Raw genomic sequence first — 21,938 nt, 5'->3', positions numbered from 1 at the left:
TCTTACTTGGGTTTAATTAAGAAGAAATATTATATATGAAATGAATGAACATGAATGACTGTTAAATGAATGGTTATTTTTAGATCCAGACAAGAATCATAATAGCTGGAGTCAAGTTTTTTTGTTTAGTTTTGGTCTGTAATGTATTGATAATATTCATTTTCTTCTTAATTTCAAAATAAACATGTAATTTAAGCAGTTTATTTCTTTCAATAATATGAACATTTTTGGTTGCAAAACACAAAAGGATGTCATGACTTCAGACATGTTTATATTCATTTTTAGACAACACAATACAAATGTTTAAACTTCAGAAGAAACATATAACCACTTCTAATGCATTTGCTGTCACTTTTGATACATTTTATGAATTCAAAGTAAAACTTACTGACCCCAGACTTATATATGACTTTTATACACACATTTATATGGTAACAATATGGTAACAATAATGATGTATTAATGTGTAAACTAAACATAACTTTATTATGAATTAATGTTGAGTGAAGGTGTGCGCTAATCATGAACTTACTTTAACTACAATATGAGTCACAAGAGTTCATGTGTGAATAACTGCTACCTTAATTACTTGTTAGTACATGTTGTTGAATAATGTATTACTTAACATTTGAATTTAGCTAAATGTAACCAACATGAATTCATGAGCTGTTAATGTATAATTATGTCATGACTTTACTTGGAGGGGCACATCACCATTAACTCATCCTTAACTACTTATGAACTCCTGTGTTTAAACTGTTCTTGTTGATGTTGACTGAACACTTTTCTATTGTTATTCAGTGAAAACACACTTGATGTATGTCATAAAGAGTCCATGAGTAGTTGATAATAGGTTAATGATGATGTGCCCCTCCAATAAAGTCACAATATACTTATACATTAACATGTCATGAGTTCATGATGGTTAAATTAAGCATAAACAAATGTGGTAATTAATATAAGTAATTAAGGTAGTAATTAAGGTAGCCATTTTTTGTAGATGAACTCATGTGACTTGTCATGTTGTAGTTAAAGTTAGTTCATCATCAGTTCATAATAATGTTTAGTTTACACATTAACACATCATTATTCATGTACTGTTGTTGTAAAATGTTATTGTTTACTGTATTTACTCATTCCCATTTTCATTATGCTCAAGATTAAAGTTTCTATGTGTTTTGTGTATGTGTATGTGTTTTTTTGCAGCTGTCTCGTGTCCGTCTACTATGGAATATGGAGTTTGTGTGTCTGCATGTCAGCGTAGATGTCTGTTTCTGTCTCTCCCTCAACCGTGTGGAGACGAGTGTGAGGAGGGTTGCGTGTGTCCAGAAGGAACATATTTCAACATGCATACACACACCTGTGTCCCACGGTACAATACAGTCTACAGCTTGACTGAAATAGTTATTATAAACAACTTTGGGATTGGGCTTTTGGTTATTATGAAAGATTGTTTTTTTAATCAAACCCTCCCTTTACACCTTTTAACAATTACATTTCTCTTTTGTTCCAAACTAAAAGTTAATTAGGAGCAAGTCCATCTAAATCTGTCAATCACAATTCATTGATATTAAAATAATAATAACAATAATAATACAAAATACTTTAAAATTAACAATAGGGTGTAAATACAGTAATCTACTATAGTAACTGCAACTGTAATGTATAAAACAGCACACTGCTGTGTATAACTGCAAGATTAGATGTTGTTCTTACTGCTGTTACTGTAAAATTACAGTAGAAATAATGCAGTTTTACTCTGAATTTTAATGAAATTGCTGTAAGTACATAGTTTTACGGTCACCACTACCTCAACTCAACAAAATCAAGTTATTGTTACTGCTGTTACTGTAAAATTACAGTAGAAATAATCCAGTTTTACTCTGAATTTTAATGAAATTACTACAAATACATAGTTTCACGGTCACCACTACCTCAACTCAACAAAATCAAGTTATTGTTACTGCTGTTACTGTAAAATTACAGTAGAAATAATCCAGTTTTACTCTGAATTTTAATGAAATTACTACAAATACATAGTTTTATGGTCACCACTACCTCAACTCAACAAAATCACATTGTTGTTACTGCTGCTACAGTAAAATTACAGTATAAATAATGCAGTTTTACTTGAATTTTAATGAAATTACTGTAAATACATAGTTTCACGGTCACCACTACCTCAACTCCACCTAAGATTCTATCCACATCTTATGTACAGTAATCTCTGCCTACACAACAGAGTTAATCTTGTTTTCCTTTGTCTAAATCAAGGATTATATGCCCTAGTGGAATGAAACCAATGCTCAAAATCACCCTTCTAATTTTAGCTGTGCGATTTGCCCCAGATTGAGTTATTTATTGTGTGTGGGAGTGGAGATTTTTTCAGTCCCTGTTCGAGTAGGCCGTAAAATGTTATGGACCTGACAACCTCAGGTGTTGTATAACGCTTTTAGCCACCTCGCCCTCACATGGGTTCACTTCCCTGAAATGTCCCGTGTCCCACTGCCACATACTGAGTGTGTGCTAGAGTTACAGCACTCACACTGGCAGAGGCTGAGAGAGAGTTGGGGACGTGATAGAGGGGACTATAGCCTCTTACTCTACTATAGACTCAACCGCTGCACTGTGGCCTGTAGTCTCTCACCTCTAACCCAACTAGTTTTGCTCTCTTAAACAGCTCAAAGCGTTTATGTGCTGTCACACTCTAAAAGGAACACCCACCTGGAGGCTAAAACAAGGCTTTTGTCTACTGACTGCCGTTCATTTTTAGCTGAACTTAGCAAAATGAATAGAAGCCCAGTATAAATGTAGACATTCAAGCGCTATAATAACATTGCTTTTTCTGACTCTGCACACTGACTGACTCTTTTGAATATACTTGCCTTTACTGAGAGCACCCTTATAATTGTCACAACAAAGCTTAAAATATACATATGGATCAAAACCTCACCGAGGCAGCTTAAGTCATTGCAATTAACACACATTTCATCACTTAAAGGGGTGGTCCACTGCGATATCATATTTTAAACTTTAGTTGATGTGTAATGTAGCTGTGTGAACATAAACAGCATCTGTGAATGTAAAATTCTCAAAGTTCAATGCAAAGAGAGACCTTGGTTTTTACAGAGTTAGCTTAGCAAAGCCTACAATGAACGAATTTTGGGGACTACAAAAAAATACTTCCGACCTTGTGAGATCACAAACGTACTTTTACCGCGCACACACACTGCGCAGCAAAGGGGCGTGGCCAGAGGCGCTGTAATGTTACAGCAGAGGGAGAAAATGCCATCCTGTTTCTCTGTTTCTGTATTTTGGGCTTCCAAAGGACACGACACAGAGACAGAAGTGCTTACAGTTCAATATTAATTATGTTCCAGAGAATTATAAAATACATAGCAAGCATGATTTGACAAAACACTGCTTCCAGAATCTCTCCCAGTTCAGTGCTGGATTCGGTTAAAACCTCCTCAAAGAAGAACCAGCTCCAACAAAGCAGATGCTGTTAACTCTGAGCCATGACCTGTAAGTGTTTTTATTTGTTAAAATTGATTATGACATGCACAATGTCTAGCGTTAACAGTATGTTGTAGCAAAGATGTAAACAATGGGAAATGCTGTTTGGCACCACTAATGATTTAGCTACAAATTCATATATATCAGTCAAACAGCTGTAAACACACACACACATACACAGACACACACACACACACACTCTTCACCAGCGCGTGCGTGTTTCTCTGTAGGCAGCTTTTTCTGCGTTCTACATCTCAGATAATGAACTCGGAATAGATATGTAAATTCATATTACTTACACATGCATATTCCGAATATATGTGAAAGGCCTTGTGTAACGCGTGGAGTTAAAAATATACAGGAGAGCTCGCCTAACTCATGTAGCAGCAAAAAAATCAATCAATCAAGGCTCACACAGATCGCATGTGCTTTATTCTTCTGTCTGCAGCATCACTACAGAAAATAACTTAATCCGAGCATCAGAGAAAAATAAAAATAAACATTGGTCCCACGCACATGCGCTTCTCGTGTTATATGCATCTACAGACAGTTCCTACACACGCACGCACACGCGCACACGCACGCACGCACACACACACACACACACACACAATGGCCAACTCTCTTAAAGGAGCCGCACCCCATTTTCACACGTTACAGACACTTGTCAGATTTTATTTTAGAGAGCGGGCATGAGATTGACTGACTGTTTACACAAAACACGCGTGCTTGTACAGGCGTGACGTGGAGCCGATACACGAATCGCAGCACATTATGACACATGACCAATCAGAGTCACTTGAGGGCGGGCATTTCAGTGGAACTAGGAAATATATCAGTCGTTTTCATGTTAACTGAGTAGCTGTATATAATCAAAGTGAGATTTATGAAAAATAACGTGATTTCCTTCAAGTGAAACATGAGCACACATTGCTTTGCATCTTATTAACACAACCAAGCCTTAAAATTACATTCTGGACCACCCCTTTAAACCAACCTTTTCAAGTCTAATTCACAGTTAGATGGAGTTAAAGTATAAAATGAATGCAAGCCAAGATATGGTCACAATTTTTAAAATGTACAATTCATGCTATTAACAAACCATTAACTAAGATGTTTACCTCAATAAACAACTACAATAGTTAGTAGCTTAATAATAGTCATTAAGGTAGTAGTTGGGTTTAGATATTGGGTAATGTTAGGGATGTAGAATAGGATCATGGGTGGCATGGTGGCTTAGTGGTTAGCACTGTTGCCTCCCAGCTAGAAGTTCACTGGTTCAAGCCCCAGCTGGGCAAATTGGCATTTCTGTGTGAAGTGTACATGTTCTCCCCATGTGGGTTTTTTTCGGGTGCTCTGGTTTCCCACAAAGTCCAAAGACGTGCTATAGGTGAATTGGGTAAACAAATATTGGCCATAATGTTTGACAGTGAGTGTAAATGTGAGAGTGTATGGGTGTTTCCTAGTACTTGGTTGGGGCTGAAAGGGCATCCGCTGCGTAAAACATATGCCAAAATAGTTGGCAGTTTATTCCCATGTGGCAACCCCTGACAAATAAGGGACTAAGCCAAAGGAGAATGAATGAATGAATAGGATCATACTTTATCAGTTCTAATAAACAGGGTAATAAGCCAGAAGTAAATGGTGTAAATTGTTACCTAAACTAAAGTTTTATCAAAGATATAAATGACACAAGGTAAGAAATAAACTTTCCCTTCAAGCAAATGTCAATCTAAGCAAAACAAATAGGCATCCAGTGTTAAAGTAGACAGTCGCAGGACTGAATTGTTTTTTCTTAGTCTTCTTAATTAAGGTGAAGTTTCACCTAAAATATGAATTTTCTCAATGTTTACTCACTCTCTGGGTGTTTCAAATCTGTATGAGTTTCCAAACAGTTGATGACAGTTGTTAAAGTCCATGGTACTTTTCATGACTATGGAAGTCAGTGTTAACCATCAACAGTTTGGATAACAACATATTTAAAGTGGATATTGTGTAAATATTAAGTGACATTTTTTTCCTGATATATGGTATAATATGTAGGGTCCAATATTTTTAGTCTAATGTATATTGTGTTACAGAAGTGAATGTCCATGCAGTTTCCTTGGTGCTGACTACTCTCCTGGAGATGTGATCATAACATCATCAGGTGTACAGTAAGACTGCCTTATTCACTCACTAAACATCACTACACTGTCTTTGTAAGATCAAAATGTTTTATACAGTATATCACAATGATATACTGTATTAGTATGTAATCATATTTGGTAACACTTTATTATGGTGTTCCAATTGAGTATTAGTAGACTGTCTGCTTAATATCTGTTGATACTGCTCCTTCAACAGACTATAAGAAAATTTACAAGTACATGTCAACTTGCACTAACCCTAACCCTAACAGTCTACTTATAATCTAATGAGAATTAGTTGGCATGTAGATTCAATGTAACTTACATTCAACAAACGGACCATCAAAATAAAGTGTGACCTCATATTTCATATATACTGTATCACAGCAGCCCTGGTACACTAACTTCCTCATCCGTTAAAGTCTTGCTTTTTAATCTGAACAGAATTTGCCAAGATGGAAAACTCGTTTCCCAGACCTCAATTATTGGTGAGTGTTGTATTTCTGCATCCCAATCTGCTTTATCCAAGTAGAACTCATTGAATGTCGGCAGTTTTTGAAGTTTGTTTGAATTTACATTTATACAGTGCTGAAGTCAAATGTGTTTTTCTGTCTCTCTTCTCTCTTAGATACCCTTTGCCCAGCTGGGCAGTTTTATGAGGACTGTGGAAATCGAGTCGATGGCCACTCTGCCAGTAAAGGTTTAGCCTGTGAACAGACCTGTGAGACGTATTTGCTGAACTTCACCTGCTCCACTCATGAGCCGTGTGTGCCGGGCTGCGTCTGTCCTGCAGGGTGAGTGGGCTCTGCGCTGTCTTCATTCTAATTGTATCTTATCACTTACAAGAAACATGCTGTTGTGGACCACATTTGTGCCACTATTAATCAAGTTGAATTTCAGATGTTGTCAGTGGCATACAATTCAATTTCAAGGTTTGTGTTCAGCAATGCACTTAATAAATGTGTTTGCACATGTAGTTCTTAGTTTATTTGGTTAAGAATCAAATAGAAAGTGGTACATTTTTGTCCTGGATCCTTTCATTTTTAAGACCTAACCTAAATACTCAACAGAAACAAAGAAAAAAGTTTTTTTGACATATAATTTGTGCTGGAACTTGAATAACATCAATGGTGTGTGATACATATATTTTTATCAGTTGGAAATGTGTGTAAACAATGTATTGACCTTATTCATCAATGCGGAAGTGCGCTCGTTTTTGCGATTGTTTTAGAACTTCCAATTTAGTTGCCTATGAGTGAAATGACTAGGAAAAATAAACGCAGAAAACGGTCAAACTACTTGCTCTACAAACAAGTTTTGCATGATTATACAAAGTAGAGTAATATAATAAGAAAATATCAGTTTGCCACATCAAGCAGCTAAACGAGCGGTTTTTAATGTCTAAAAATGAATGGAAGTGAATAAGACACTTACAACTTACACGCACACAACACCTGTGTTGAACTAAATTGGGCATCATAAATCTATATATAGTGCAGCATTTGTCCTGTTTTTATTTTGTTTGGATGTCTGGCTATGTTGCCTTTTTTCAGTTAAACTACCTCTTTTCTTGTTTGTAAGTGGACTGAGATGCATCTTTTCAGTGGACTCACTTGCTTGTGGACTGTTACTGTAAATATAAATATAGTATATATATTTTTAATTGACTTACCAGCTGATTGTTACAAATCCTTGCTCATTTGAAAGCTCACTCAAACATCATCAGTTTTCAGGTAGGCCAAAAACAAAAATACATAGATTAAATGCCCAACTATCACCAAAACAGCCAAAATAGGTTTTGAGTCTCTAGTGAAGCGTAAAGGTCCTGTGAAGTGCTTTAAAATGTGCATTTTTTATTTGATGTTTGATGTAATCTTAACTGAAATAGCATTTTGTTTCATCACAGCTCTGCCAGTTAGAGTGGTTGAACTGAAGCGTGTTAAATGAAAAGCAAATGAGAAGCATCTTGAAGGGGGCGGGGTATTTCAAATACTAGAGAGCATTTGATTGGTCAAGATTTGATGTGAAACTTAAGTATGAGGTGACATGAAAAAAAAACCTTGATCTATTCAGGCAGAAGACAAATTACAAGCTTTACGTGTTTATATCGGTTTTTATCTTCTAAACACAAATTTTGTCACTGTTTTGGAGCGCAATAACAGTCTTGGAGCACAGCTTATAGATATCATTGAAGACTGACATACTGATACTAACATCTAAAAAATTTTATTTTAATTTCACTGGACCTTTAAGTATGGGCTTAAATATTAAGTATAGTAAGATCTCACTGTCAACCAGTTGATTGTTAGCATGCAAATCGGCTTGCATCTTGCATCATAGCTGTTTTTGAGTACTTATGAAGCCCATGTTCATGCCTAATTCTTTTTGCATTCAACAATCCTATCCCATATCCAAATGTAACTGCTGCAACAACAAATGAACATGCTAACTATTAATAATCAGTCAATTTGAAGTTCATAAAAGCAAAAGTTGTAGTTAATATGTGTTCGTTATCTGTGTTATTAAAAGTGTGTTCGTAAAAGTTTTTTTAAGAAACAGGCACCTTCAATGGATTTCTGAAGAACCACTGTGTGTCCACTGAATTCTATGCACATGTTAGTTAAAAGTGCATGTGCGAAGGGTGCGAAGCAGTGGCGCAGTAGGTAGTGCTGTCTCCTCACAGCAAGAAGGTCGCTGGTTCGAGCCTCGGCTGAGTCAGTTGGCATTTCTGTGTGGAGTTTGCATGTTCTCCCTGCGTTCGCGTGGGTTTCCTCCGGGTGGTTTCCTCCACAGTCCAAAGGCATGCGGTACAGGTGAATTGGGTAGGCTAAATTGTCTATAGTGTATGAGTGTAAATGAGTGTGTGTGGATGTTTCCCAGAGATGGATTGCGGCTGGAAGGGCATCCGCTGTGTAAAAATATGCTGGATAAGTTGGCGGTTCATTCCGCTGTGGTGACCCCTGATTAATAAAGGGACTACGCTGAAAAGAAAATTAATGAATGAATGTATGGCAAGGCACTTTTTATCATTGTAGTTTACATTTAAGTGATGTCACTACTCCGCTGTTTCAGAGAACCAGGCATTTCTGGCAGATCTTGAGTTTTACTAAGCTGGTTTGTTATTATCTACAGTATTCAATGTCTCAACTGCATGTAAAATTTTCATAAACACTGAACTCTTCAAAAGAACTAGTGTGTTTAACTCCTTCCCCATGTTAGTAGAATATTTCTTTATATATTTAAAGGTTAGATGCTTCCGTGTTTGCAGTGATGCAGAGGATTTAGCTGGTGAATGGCTTTATGTGTATTTACGTGTGAGATGGTGCAGTGATCCATGGCTAAGCTCAGTGGGTGGAGTTTCATCAGGAACTACTCAATTCCATTACACATGCATGTTTACTATAGCTAATCTGGGTTTAGTAGTGTCCTTAATCAAATTCCATTCAAATAGTTCCTTCACATATTCAAACCTCCTCGCCTTCCCCTGCAGATGCAGAGCTTTAGCATAAGATGCAAAGTAATGTAGGTCTGCATAATCACACAAACCACCATAAGCGTCTTTCACGGGCTGATGACATTGGGCTCTACATGTCGAGGTCTCAGTCGGATGGTGTCTGCTGGAGCAGGTGATGATGTCGATACAGATCAGTTAAAGGGTCTCCGCTGACTCAGTGGGAACCTTTGCTGCTGTCTGCGGCAGGTGAAAAGAGTTCTTTGTCGCTCAGCTTCACTTCCCCCTTCTTTTCCCCCCTCGCGTCACGTTCCCACTAAAGGGGCCTCAGAGAGCATGACTTTTGCTCTATAGATGGATTTTTGTCATCTGATACGTTTAATGCCAGTGTCTACACAAGCAAACTGAGGTTAAGTGCCATATCACAAGCTTAACTTCCTAAAGCCATCCTCAACCATAACAGCATGATAAGACCTCGTCTCAGTTGTCCTCTATCCAACACCAACACCAGCAGCAGTAACAGGAAGACTGGGAATATGTCATGTTCAGTTTTTTTTTTCATTTGATTTGTAAGGTATCAAGAAGTTTACACTGTGTTGCAGACTTGTCTTCTTCAGAATATCTGTTTAATGAATTCTACTAAATAATTAGTTGACCCCCCCCCCCCCCTCCCAACAACAAAAAAAGGAAATGTAGGCCTCATTTACTCATTCTGATGTTGTTTCATTCTGCCATTAGTTGCATTTTGAAAAGAAAAACAACTAAGTCAAAAAATCACAGCGTAGACCCATGTGTGAAGTGCTCAATATTGGTATTCTGGCAGTATAATGATGCTGTTTGGAAAAAGCAAACTAAAAGTTCATGCATGAAATGAAAATCCTCACTTTATACATTTGTAAATCTGAACCACAAAACCATAATGCCCATAACAGTCAAAACTGAGATTTAAATGTCACATGAAAGCTGAGTAAGCATACTATTGAGGTATGGGATAAGTTTGAAAGGATATGATAATACTTAGCCAATCTGGAATCTATATGTGAATAAAAAAATATTCAATTCAATTCAAGTTTATTTGTATAGATAGATCTTTAATCTTGTTTTGAACTGAGAGAGTGTGTCTGAGCCTCTGGAATTATCATGAAATTATCATATCCAGAGTTTAGAAACCATAAATGAGATTCTCGACCTCCTTTAGTAGACTTTGCTATTCTGGGTACTACCAGAAGCCCTGAGTTTTTAGATCTTAAAGAGCGGGTTGGATAGTAGCAAGACCGAAGGTTGGTTAGATAAACAGGAGCTAGATTATTTAAAGCTTTATAGGTAAGAAGCAATATTTTATAATCAATACGGAACTTAACAGGCAGCCAGTGTAAGGAGGATAAAATTGGAATGATGTGATCATATTTTCTTGGTAAGAACTCTGGCAGCTGCATTTTGCACAAACTGAAGTTTATCAATAGAGGATGCTGGGCAACCAGCGAACAGTGCATTACAGTAATCCAGCCTAGAAGTCATAAAAGCATGGACTAGCTTTTCTGCATCTGAGATGGATAGATAGTTAGACTGTTCGGATATCTTAAACTATTCAGGTTTTGTTAAAATATATAATTGAGTATCATCTGCATAGCAGTGAAAGCTAAATACAATAAAAATACTGAGTTAATCATTTTTAAAGTTGTCGAAATTTAGCACTTAGCAGTGCATGTTACTAATCAAAAGTAATATTATAATGTAAATAGTTATAATGTAATATTTTGCAGTAATAAATCTAAACTATGTATATATAAAATATCTAAATAGAACATGATCTTTACTATATTTTAATACATTCTGGCCTAAAAGAAAAAAAACTGATTTGTTCCAGCAATACATCCCTCCTTTGTTCCTCTTCCATCTTCCATGACACAACGCTCTGTCATAGCCGGAAATGACATCACCTTTTCTTCTATATTAAATATTAAATTACCTATTAAAATATTTTCGCAATTTTTTATTATATTGTTATTGTTCTAAATTATAAACGTCAAAAACAATTAACATACAGTTACAGGTATGGCTCTTATGGACCAATATAATTTATTTTTGTCTATTGCCAAAATTATGCATGTGTTGCACAAGACCTCAACCTCTTCTCAACCACTACCAGTGTGCGTCCACTTGGATGACGTGATAGTAGCCATTCTGTTGGCCTTACTAGCACCCCTTCCAGCAGCATCCTGGTTTTCGCAGGATTTCTTCCATTCAGGCATTGACCAGCCTCAACCCTGCTTAGATTCAGTGGGCAACCATGTGAGAGCTGAGAGTGATACCTGTAGGATAGTATATATCAATGTCTAAAGTATAAAAATAAATTACAATACTGGCTAAAGTGTGATAACAATGTAATGAGCACAATCGGTGCTATAATAATAAGCAGGATTTACACAAAGCTTTTGTCCACTGAATAAGGAAAGCTAGTTTTTACTGCAAACTCTGCCCACTTATTTATATTAAACAATGCATCAATATAACTTTTGCTTGACATTTGTTTATTTATTTATTTATTTATTGTTAGTAAGACGGTATGTAATGGATTGTCATAAATATTAATGGTTATTCTCACGTTGAAAAAGTAGAGACTTACTGCTGGTCACTATTTACCACCTTAACTGCATATTGATAAGTACGCAAAAGAAAATAATTGTGATCTGAAAAAGTAAGAGTGACATATGGTAGTCGGAACAACCCCAGCATGATTAATGACAGAGGTTGTAATTTCCAGCACTTACTGTATTTAAGTTTTATAAGCAAAGCAAAGGCATAGTTTGATGACATGGCATGGCTGAATGTGGTATCATGGTAGTTGTCATCTTCATTCCATCCTACGAAACTCAAGCAAAAAGCAGGTTCAAGAATGAGTTACGGTATTTAAAAATTAGTATCATTTTACTATGAAGAAGAGTGAGGCTGGAAGCTGTTGAAGCTAAATGAGATGCTGAGGCAATTGCTGATGAGAGATGAGCACGACACAACACAAAGCAGCAGAGCTTTTATTATGTCACAGTCCAGCGCATCTGGTTCTTTTGGTCTTGATCAAATGGGGCAGAAGCAGTACTGTTTTATCATACTAAATACTTTTTAGGGTTCTGCTATAATGCTGCTCAGTGCAGTCTGATTAAAGATTCATTATATTAAAGTGTCTATTCTGTTTACGTTTTCTTTTAAACCAAAGCTGAAATCAAGGGTTTGAGACATCATTAGCATGGCAACAGAGGACCCAGTCCTTGTCACTAGTTAAAATTGTCTCTTTCTCTGGATTTTAAAATTCTTCAGAACATTTGGGATAATGTAAATACATAGTCAGCTAAATATTTAACTGTTCTACGGACATTTTGGATAGTTTTTTAATGAACAAATCGTACATATTGTGCCTTTAAATATTCACTTAATTTTATTTTTTGATGATTTCTACTCTATGAGATTGCTTTATCATCAATAAAATATATTTGGTAGTTAAAGTGGTTTTTTTTTCGTTGTTGATCCTCCTTCTTCTATTCTTTTTTTGATTTGTTTCTGAGGTTAGGTACAACACTTTGTTTGTGGACCTTCAGAACTCACCAATGCTGAACTACAAAGGCAATGTTATACTCTCAACAGAAAGGGAAAAACTCTCATGCACATTCATCAGTCACGTAGTGAAAGGACTGTGAGGTCACTGATGTATCTGGAGAGCAACTGGAGTCTCCACCACACACAGAGAGGATGTGATATTTTAGATGGCTGTGTGTGTGTGTATGTGGGTGATTCACCTTCTTCTGACTTATTGACCTTTTAACCAGAAAAGAGCGTCATGGGAAAGAAATATCATGGCTAAGATTCTGTCATGAGTGTTTAATAAATGTCTGCAACTCGATAGTTTGGCATCTGGACTGGTGTAAATATGCACAAAGAGCCCTTATTGAATGATGAGGAAAAGCGATGAGATTATTGATAAGTTTGGAAATTATTAATTGTGTCATACAAGTGGTCTTACATCATTAATGTGATGTATTGTATGGATGGAAATGAATAAAAGAAAGGTGTTGTTGAACTCATATTACACAAAAATATCAATATCTTTTTTTTTGAGTATCAAAACATACTTCAAAACAGATTCATTTACTTTGGAAGTAAGTTATCAAAGAATCTTTTCAAAATGAACATATGTCAATGAGTTGGATTTTTTATTCTTTGAATTAGATAAATTTTTCTTACTGCATTTACAGAGATTCCCGATTTAAGCAATATTAGGTAATATCATAAATAAATGTGGACGTAATTTTCTAAGTGCCAGTCAACACATATGAAAAAGCACCTGAAGTGACTGAGGGAGAATGTAAAGTATTTGGTTGTTTGCCTTCTGGAAGACTGTCAGGAGTCTGCTGACGTTCTAGACCTTTTACTGGGACTTTCCAGCAGCAGTTATACTCTTTACCCTTCCACACTCACACGCACTTACTGCACATGTACAGTTAGTTTTGTACAGTTGGTTTCATTTGTGAATTTTTTTTTATGTATAGGGTTGCTTTGAAATTGTTTTAACAGTTTAGTGGCATGTTTAATAGGCATTGTAACTGTTTTCTGCTATGTCAAGCACTAGTTACAACCAGACTCATTTAGAGAACAGGATGTCACTATTAGCAATGTAATGTGTGTGTTGTATGTATGTAATGACTGTGTCTGTTTAGTCAGACTGAATTTCTCAGTGTACCTGTTCATGTCCAGAAAATGAGTACTCTGATTACTCAAGGTGGATTTTTCTCCCTCTGTCTAGCTTTTACTGATCCAGACCCGTTTCCAACGAACTCAGCAAATGTTTTAGACCCAACTCCATTTGTATGTCAGGTTTTTGGATCTAATTTGACCCATGAAGATCTTTACATTTAACTACAGAAGGATGTGATAATGTTTGCTGATATTCAATGGAACTATATATAATTTATGAAACCGTAACAACAAAACTTGCTGTCATAGTTGTATACTATAGGGATCCTTTTGGAAAACACATTAAGTATACTTTGAAAGCTGTGGAGTGACAGTGCAAAACATGATATTGCTAGACCTTATGTTATATATAAAGGTTTGCAAGTTCCTGGCATTGGAATGTGTGATCTTCATTTTCTTTGAGAACAGCAGACTGTGCTAACCATCAGCTGGACCAACAGTATACTAGAAACATACCCAACCCAGGCTCATTTTAAATTTGTACCGCTAAATACATTTCTGAAGAGCGCCAAATACGTTCCAGGACCTATGTTTGTTTTGCAGGGGTTTTTTTTCGCAAATCCGCCAGAGGCCGCTGTACACGCTTTTTGAGATCTCAAATATTTCTCTCTCGAGTGTCATTCGCACCTGCTGTTCTCGCATAAATCCACCAGAGGCCACTGTCGACTGACTGACTGACTGACCGACCAATCGACTGACCCACCCTTCTCCTTCCTTAAACCCAACCATTAGTGTTTTCAAAAGCACTGACCCACCCGCCGACCCACTTCCCTAAACCTAACTGACAATTTAAAAAAAAAATCCAGAAAAAGAAAAGCCCTCGCCTGACTTTTACCACATTTTCAGATTTTACCACATTCTCACCCAGTTATTTACGTGTTTATTTTATTTTTGGGGTTTTTGTCTTACCTGCGTTCTGGAACTGTTCTTCACCGGACTCAAACCCTGTTGTCGTGGTCAGCTCCTCTCTGCATCTCCAACGTACATGGCTGTAATGTGCATAAACTGGTAACATCGTGAAAGCTGTCCATACGGAGGTATGCAGTCAGCTGGTTAGCGTGAAAAGCAACAGCATCATACCACCCCTTAGAGTTCATTTCAAAGACGAAATGCAGCCATACGTACATTTGGCTACATAATTCACAATCATAATTTGCGATCTCCAGAAATGTAAATACGTTTCAGAATGAGTCTATGTTGAACATACCAGCTCAAAAACTTGGAATAGTTCATGCTGGCCCATGCTAGATTCTTCAGCAGGGTTACGTTTTACATTTGTAACAAAAAAAATCCACCCTTAAAGTTCGTCAGTGATGTTTCAGCATGGGATGTCTCCTCACCTCATTTCTCTTTGTCCATTAAGCTAAGGGTGATGCTGATATCCACGTCTCTCATGGGAGCTGCAGGTATAGGAGTGTTTTTGTGAGCAGGGGAATTCCTGCGCTAATGAGAGGCAGTAATTACCCCCTCCTCCACCCCCAAGCGAAGAGGTTAATGGAAGCGATGCTCATTTACACAGTAAACAGGTGCACAGCTGGATCAAATAACTGATAAGCTGCTTAAAAATTCCTCTAGTACATACTTCAGAATCAGCACATTTTCATTTGTCAAGACAAAAAGAAATGAACCGATGTGAATATAAAGCCATCTTTATGTTGCTGTGCTCTTTTGCGCCGCTGAGGGACTTGAGCGTGCGTGAATACAGATGTTTTCTGAACAATTATTTTCTTTCTTTGGTTTCAGGTCACCTTTTGGGTTAAGGGTTAAGGTCGGGGATCAGTGCAGATGACCTGTGCTTTTCTCAAGTGTAATACATCTGATTTGTCTGAGCTCTCACAGTGAAAATGATACCGTAGTGTTTAACTTTCAAAGGGTTCACGGTGCTCATTGTGTGTTCTCCCAGAGAATGTGCTTTCACTTTGAACTTGCTTTCACTTAGTTTGAACTTTTTTTGTGGCGACACGGTGTCTCAGTGGTTAGCATTTTTGTATCACAGCAAGAATGTTGCTGATTTGAGTCCCAGCTGGGCCAGGTGTCATTTCTGTGTGGAGTTTGCATTTTCTCCCGTGTAAGCAGGGGTTTCTTCTGGGTGCTCCGGTTTACCCCACAGTCCAAAGACATGTGGTACAGGTGAACTGGAGAAAATAATTTGGCCCTAGTGAATGAGTGTGTGTGTTTGACACTCTAAGTGTTGGGTTGTGGCTGGAAGGGCTTGCGCCTCACAAAACATATGCCAGTAATTTGCAGTTCATTCCGCTATGGGGACCCCTGTTAAAATCAGGAACCAAGCCAAAGAAACGTGAGGTTTTTAGTTCATAGATTTTGTAGTGGTATGTTTTTAGACATTTATTATTATCATCTGATTTATTATTTTTATTGCTGTTTTAAAATATAATATTGTTATTATTTTGATGATGACACTGATGGTGATGATATAAGGATGATGGGAATCAACATACAGAGTTTGTGTAACACAAGGGGTCTGGGTCAAAGGGATAGTTTATTAAAAAATGAAAAAAAAAAAAAAAATTCGAATCTAAAATTATCCATGTCCATGGGGGTCCATGTCATTCCAAATGCAGAGATCATTGTTCATCCTCATCAGTGTCAGTATAGGGGAGGCATTCACAAGCTCTGTGCTCTGGTGTATTTCTCCTGGATGTCTGCATGCAACTTCTTCTGTTGTAAAGCACAGGTGCATCCGAGTTATACGTCAAATGCATGCCTGTCAACATTGGGATCTCCAACTAAATATGTTCATCTGGAGCTATTTAATTGTATTAATTAATTAATTGTATTGTATTATTAATTAAGCTATTTAATTGTATTGTAAATAAACAGTTGAAATGGTCAGTAATATGTTTTTTTCTGTATTATTATTATTATTTATAAAAGATCTGAATAAACAGAATACATTATAAAAAGCTGTAAATAAAATAGCAAACAGTTTAGCCTATTAAAATTAATAGCTATTATAAAGAAATTGAATCAAGTTATCAAATCTCATTACCCTTTTCTTCACTGTATAATTTAAACACTCTGATTAAAGAGCAGAGAATGAATCTCTCATTTAGATTTTTCATTTGATCACATTAAATAACAGAAGTGTCACTTTAAAAATGCACAGACATATAATGAAAGCATTTGATTTGCTTTCCTAACTTTTTATGCTCAATTAAGATGAGGTGATTAGGATGATTAAAAAAACACCAAGATCGACATGTTTAGATATTAATTTTAAGTTTAAATCGCATGTACAGAATCTGTTTAGGAAACTAAAAGTGTCAATTTATCACTATGGAGCACGTCTGATAGTCACACACTGCTACATGAACCGTTTTGAGGATTTTAAAGGAGGGGCAATGATGCCTGTAATGGAAAGGAAGGGAATTCCACCATTTTTATATTTATTTCATAGTGTTTTCATGCCTAAATAAAATAAAAGAACAGAACAGATTCACATTTAAGAGCAAGCGGCATCCCCTGGTGGTTTGGCGGTATTGGTTGCAAGGATCGGCTCTTTAATGTTTATTGCCACCCTTCATAGAAAGATTAAACATATGAGAGAAATATCGGAAAATACTTTCATGGGATGATAGAGGGATAGAATTGTAAAATACAGGAGAATCCTGGGAAAAACGGGAGGGTTTACAGGTATGCAAATGCACGAGTGAGCGCAACACACATAAAGAGTACAGTGCTCTCGTGAACATGCTCCCTATACTGACATTGAGGAGAAGAAACTGTTGATTTAAGTACTTATTTTTGTTAACTTTTTAAAAAAAAAAAATTTTTTTTATTGGAGAAATTTAACATGAAGTTACACTTTTTTTTTTACATTTTAACTCTTCCCCCATCCCTCCCCCTTGGCATCCAATTTCAGTTGAACAGGTAAATGTATTGTTATACATGGGCTAAGGCAAAGAAAAACATATACTGTATTCCGCATACAAAAATATACATATCAATCAATTAACAAGTAGTGTGAGAGGTTTTGCTTGTGCCATTGTATGGCTTTGTTCCAAAAATTGTATAAACAGATCCCTAATTGCATGGTATTACTTTAATTTGCCCTTTACACTATAAGTGATTATTTCCAGTGCAATGTAATGGGTCAAATCTTTCAGCCAGTGGTCAATGGATGGACTTGCTATGTTCTTCCAATAGAGTGCTATCAAACACTTTGCAATAACAAGACACATGTCAATAATTTTATTTTGATAACCTGGTAATGAAAAACTTGAACCTGGTAATGAAAAACAGGAAATAAACCCAAAGCACATATTTCAGGTGTAACTGGAATTGGTTTTAAAATAATTGAGGAGATTGATGTGAAAATCTTAACCACCTCACATTCCCAGATACCATGAAAGAATGTTCATTTGGCATTTGAAACATATATCTGGGATGTTTGAGTTGATCTTGTTTAGTTTTTCAGATGTGAAATAAGTATACATTGCCCAGTTATATTGGATCGTTTTAAATCTAGTATTAATTGACAAGTTCTGAGCTTTAACACATATTTGACTCCATTCTAAATCTGTCAGAATCTCCATATTGCAAAGCTGTACACCAAGAATCTTTCTTGGATTCTGATGTTTCTTTAGAGCCTTTGACCAATTTGCTATAAAACAATGAATTATAATTTGTCAAAGGATTCTCATAAAACATTATTTTTTCTAATTCAGTTTGTAGAGGTCTAACAAAAACAGTCTTACAGCTTAATATTATTCCTAATGAACCACTGATAGCATGTGGTCTGTTTTCAGGATGTTTTTCTGTATTTTTTTTATTAGGCTTTTGGAACAACATGAGAGTGAGTAATTAATAACAGACCTTTAATTTTTGGGTGAACTAACCTTTAGGAAGGGACAAACTGTATGTACACTTGCAGTGTAGACCTTCACATCAGCATATAAGTAGGCATTTGAGGACATTCAAATATTACATTACCTTCAAGTAGGCATTTGCAACCTGAGAATATTGTCCTGGTTTAAAATACTCAATATTTTAAGGATCTAATCACTAAATCTGTATTTTGTCAAATTTATATTCTAGCTGAACAGAACTGATGATCATTATAACATCCAGTCTTATTCATGAAAAATCAATTCCTACCGCATCAATAATACTCAGTCAAAATTGTAATTTTCTTTAAAAAAACATAGTAATTTTAAAATAAAAAATAAATTATAATAACTTTTTCCAAAAAACTCATTTCTTTCTTTTCTTTCTTTCTTTTCTTCCTTTCTTTCTTTCTTTCTTTCTTTCTTTCTTTCTTTCTTTCTTTCTTTCTTTCTTTCTTTCTTTCTTTCTTTCTTTCTTTCTTTCTTTCTTTCTTTCTTTCTTTCGTAACTCAAGCCTTCAAATGTTTTATTTCAGTCGTGGTGCACTTTCTCAAGTTTGCTTTGTGCAGAGAGAGAACACAGCATCACCAGTGCATGAAGATAATTGGTGAGCAATGGAGTGCGTGATAGTTATGTATGGATCCATCTTTCTGCCTCTTAATTAATGCACGCAGAACAGGAGCAGGTGATCACACATTCTTTGATGGAAGTAAGTGATCCAGCGTTCTGGCTGTGGCATAAAGAGAACTGTTAACGCCTGTCTATCTGGGGTGTAAGTTTACTCAGTTCTAACGGACAGTGTGCTGGGAACTCTCTGAGACCCTCAGGCCAATGGAAATGATTCACAGCAATATTACAAGATCTTTATCAGAAAGAGAGTGAGAGAGAGAGAGACAGAGAGAAAGAAGCTCTTTGGATCTGTGAGAATCAGAATCGGCTGATTTTCTCATGTGACAATTGAGATTGTTCTTTCATCTGTTCACCCATCCAAATATTCTTATCTTAGATAGAATCCTCAGAAATCAAATTGGCATGGGTTCTGGATTCACACATATGTGCTCACATGCATAAATACACTTACATGTCATCCATGCTGTTTCAGTGTGCTTTACGCTGCTTGTTTGTGTTTCAGGCTCCTGAAGCATGGCGATGAGTGTTTTAAGCCACGTGCATGCCCGTGTTTGTGGAAAGGAAAAGAATATTATCCAGGAGACAAAGTATCTTCCCCATGTCATCAGTGGTGAGATTATGTTCACTTATATTCAGGTCTTCACACAAAGCTGTGAACAAATGTTAGAAGAATGTTTTGCTAATGTTCTTCTTGAAGTGGTACTTTTAAATGTTCTATGAATGTTCTGAACCAAGTATTAGCATTTTAGGTCAACATTTAACTAAAACATTTCAGCATAAGCATTTCATGGAATAGCATATGTTCTTAATCTGTAGTTTTCAATCCTGGTCCTCACGACTCCCCGCTCTGCACATTTTGCGTGTGTCTCTAGTTTAAAACTGCAAATTTGGATAAGCAGATTGTTAGAAGAAAGATCTATATACAGTAGGAACTATGTTTAGACATATCATCACCTTGGAATTATAAGGTTCTATCAGCATTCTGAATGATTTTGAGATTTTGAGCTTAAATGTTTTTGCATTCCATATAGCAAACAGTATGTGTGTAACATTTAATTTTAAAATAAAAAGTCTTAAAATGTAAACAACTTATAAAAACATCCCTTTATGTAAATAAGTTGTTGTTTAATAAGAATATGTCAGTAACTCAATTTTGACAAAAATGGCAGATAGAACCTTATAATTCTAAAGTGACGATATATGCTTATAAATATATATAAAGCATGTAAAGCTCTATGAAGGAACTGTCTGTAGACCGTGTGTTCCCTACCTAGTGTTCACAGCTCTGTACTTCCTGGAAATTAGCTGAACTTGAAGACTACTTAATTTAAAAACAAAGAATTGCTGTTTACAGCATCTTCAGACAAAATTTTTAAATAAGTGTGGAGTTATTTAACCATAACCATGATATTTGTATAAAAACTTTATTTCCCTTTGAATTGAATATGCTTTTTTTCTAACTGTAATCATGGCAGAAAATCCTTGAATGTACACTATCGGTCAAAAGTTTGGGGTCAATTTATTATTATTTTTTAATAAAATGATTCTGTTCATCAAGGCGGCATTTGTTAAATATAAAAAAAGTTAAATTGTTAAATATTTATTAAATCATTAAGTCATTATTGCTTTTATTACTATTACAATTAATAATAATAATAATAATAATAATAATAATAATAATAATAATAATAATAATAATAATAATACCAATAATAACTCATATTAAAGTGATTTCTGGAGTACTGGAATATGAGACTGGTGTAATGAAGCTGAAAGTTCATCTTTAAAATCACAGGAATAAATGATTCAGTTAAATGTTAAACTACTTTTGAAGAGTAATTTTATATTTTATTATAACATTTCACAATTTTACCGTAATCGTTCTGTATTTTTGATGAAATAAATGCAGCTTTGGTGAGCAGGATAAGCATATTTTAAAACATTTAAAAATCCTACTGACCCCAAACATTTGACCTGTAGTGCATACTTTTTAGGGCACATGAAGTTGAATGGAGAAGCAGTAAGAGAAACATACAAAATGTGCAGAGAAGGGGAGTGTGAGGACCAAGATTAAAAACCGCTGGTCTATATAATGTTTCTAATTAGTGCTCTAAACCACTAAAGGTTAATTACTAAACCACTAAATATAACATTACTTGAAGGTTGTTTGTTGATTACTTTGACAGAAAGTCAGTTTGTTACATTTTCATAAATTTATAAAAATTAAATGTTGCATGTGACTATTAAGCCTGATCTCACATGGAAACATCACTATTTTACATTTTGTTAGTTTAGTGGCTAATTCGTACATATGAAAAAGTAAAATTTTCAAAAGTAGGCATGACACCAAACCCCACTCTTAAATCCAACCACACTGGGGGATTAGCAAATCATACTAAATAGCTCAAATGAGATGATACAAATTTACACGAATTAGCCACTAAATCAAATAGTTGCCATGAGATAGCGTTGGGTTATTTATATAGTAGTGATGTTTTTCATGTTTGAGATTATGAATATGAGGAAAAATATTGTACCTGACACAGTTTAAAAGATTAAAAGATTTTACTGGCTTGTAGCAAATTTGTTAGAAATATAAAATTCATAGTAGTGTCCTGG

General features: G+C 35.7%; 1 protein-coding gene across 1 annotated transcript in view; it reads left to right on the top strand.

Annotated features, from left to right (window-relative positions):
- The window catches only part of otog (otogelin), a 71,744-nt gene that overhangs the window by 21,025 nt on the left and 28,781 nt on the right, over positions 1 to 21,938 (top strand). Inside the window, 5 exon segments of the mRNA XM_056460778.1 lie at positions 1,207 to 1,372; positions 5,598 to 5,672; positions 6,090 to 6,133; positions 6,274 to 6,439; positions 19,822 to 19,929. Coding sequence (XP_056316753.1) covers positions 1,207 to 1,372; positions 5,598 to 5,672; positions 6,090 to 6,133; positions 6,274 to 6,439; positions 19,822 to 19,929 — 559 coding nt within the window.

Source organism: Danio aesculapii, chromosome 7 (assembly GCF_903798145.1).
Source record: "Danio aesculapii chromosome 7, fDanAes4.1, whole genome shotgun sequence".
Classification (NCBI taxonomy): domain Eukaryota; kingdom Metazoa; phylum Chordata; class Actinopteri; order Cypriniformes; family Danionidae; genus Danio; species Danio aesculapii.
This window is presented reverse-complemented; position numbering and strand designations above follow the sequence as displayed.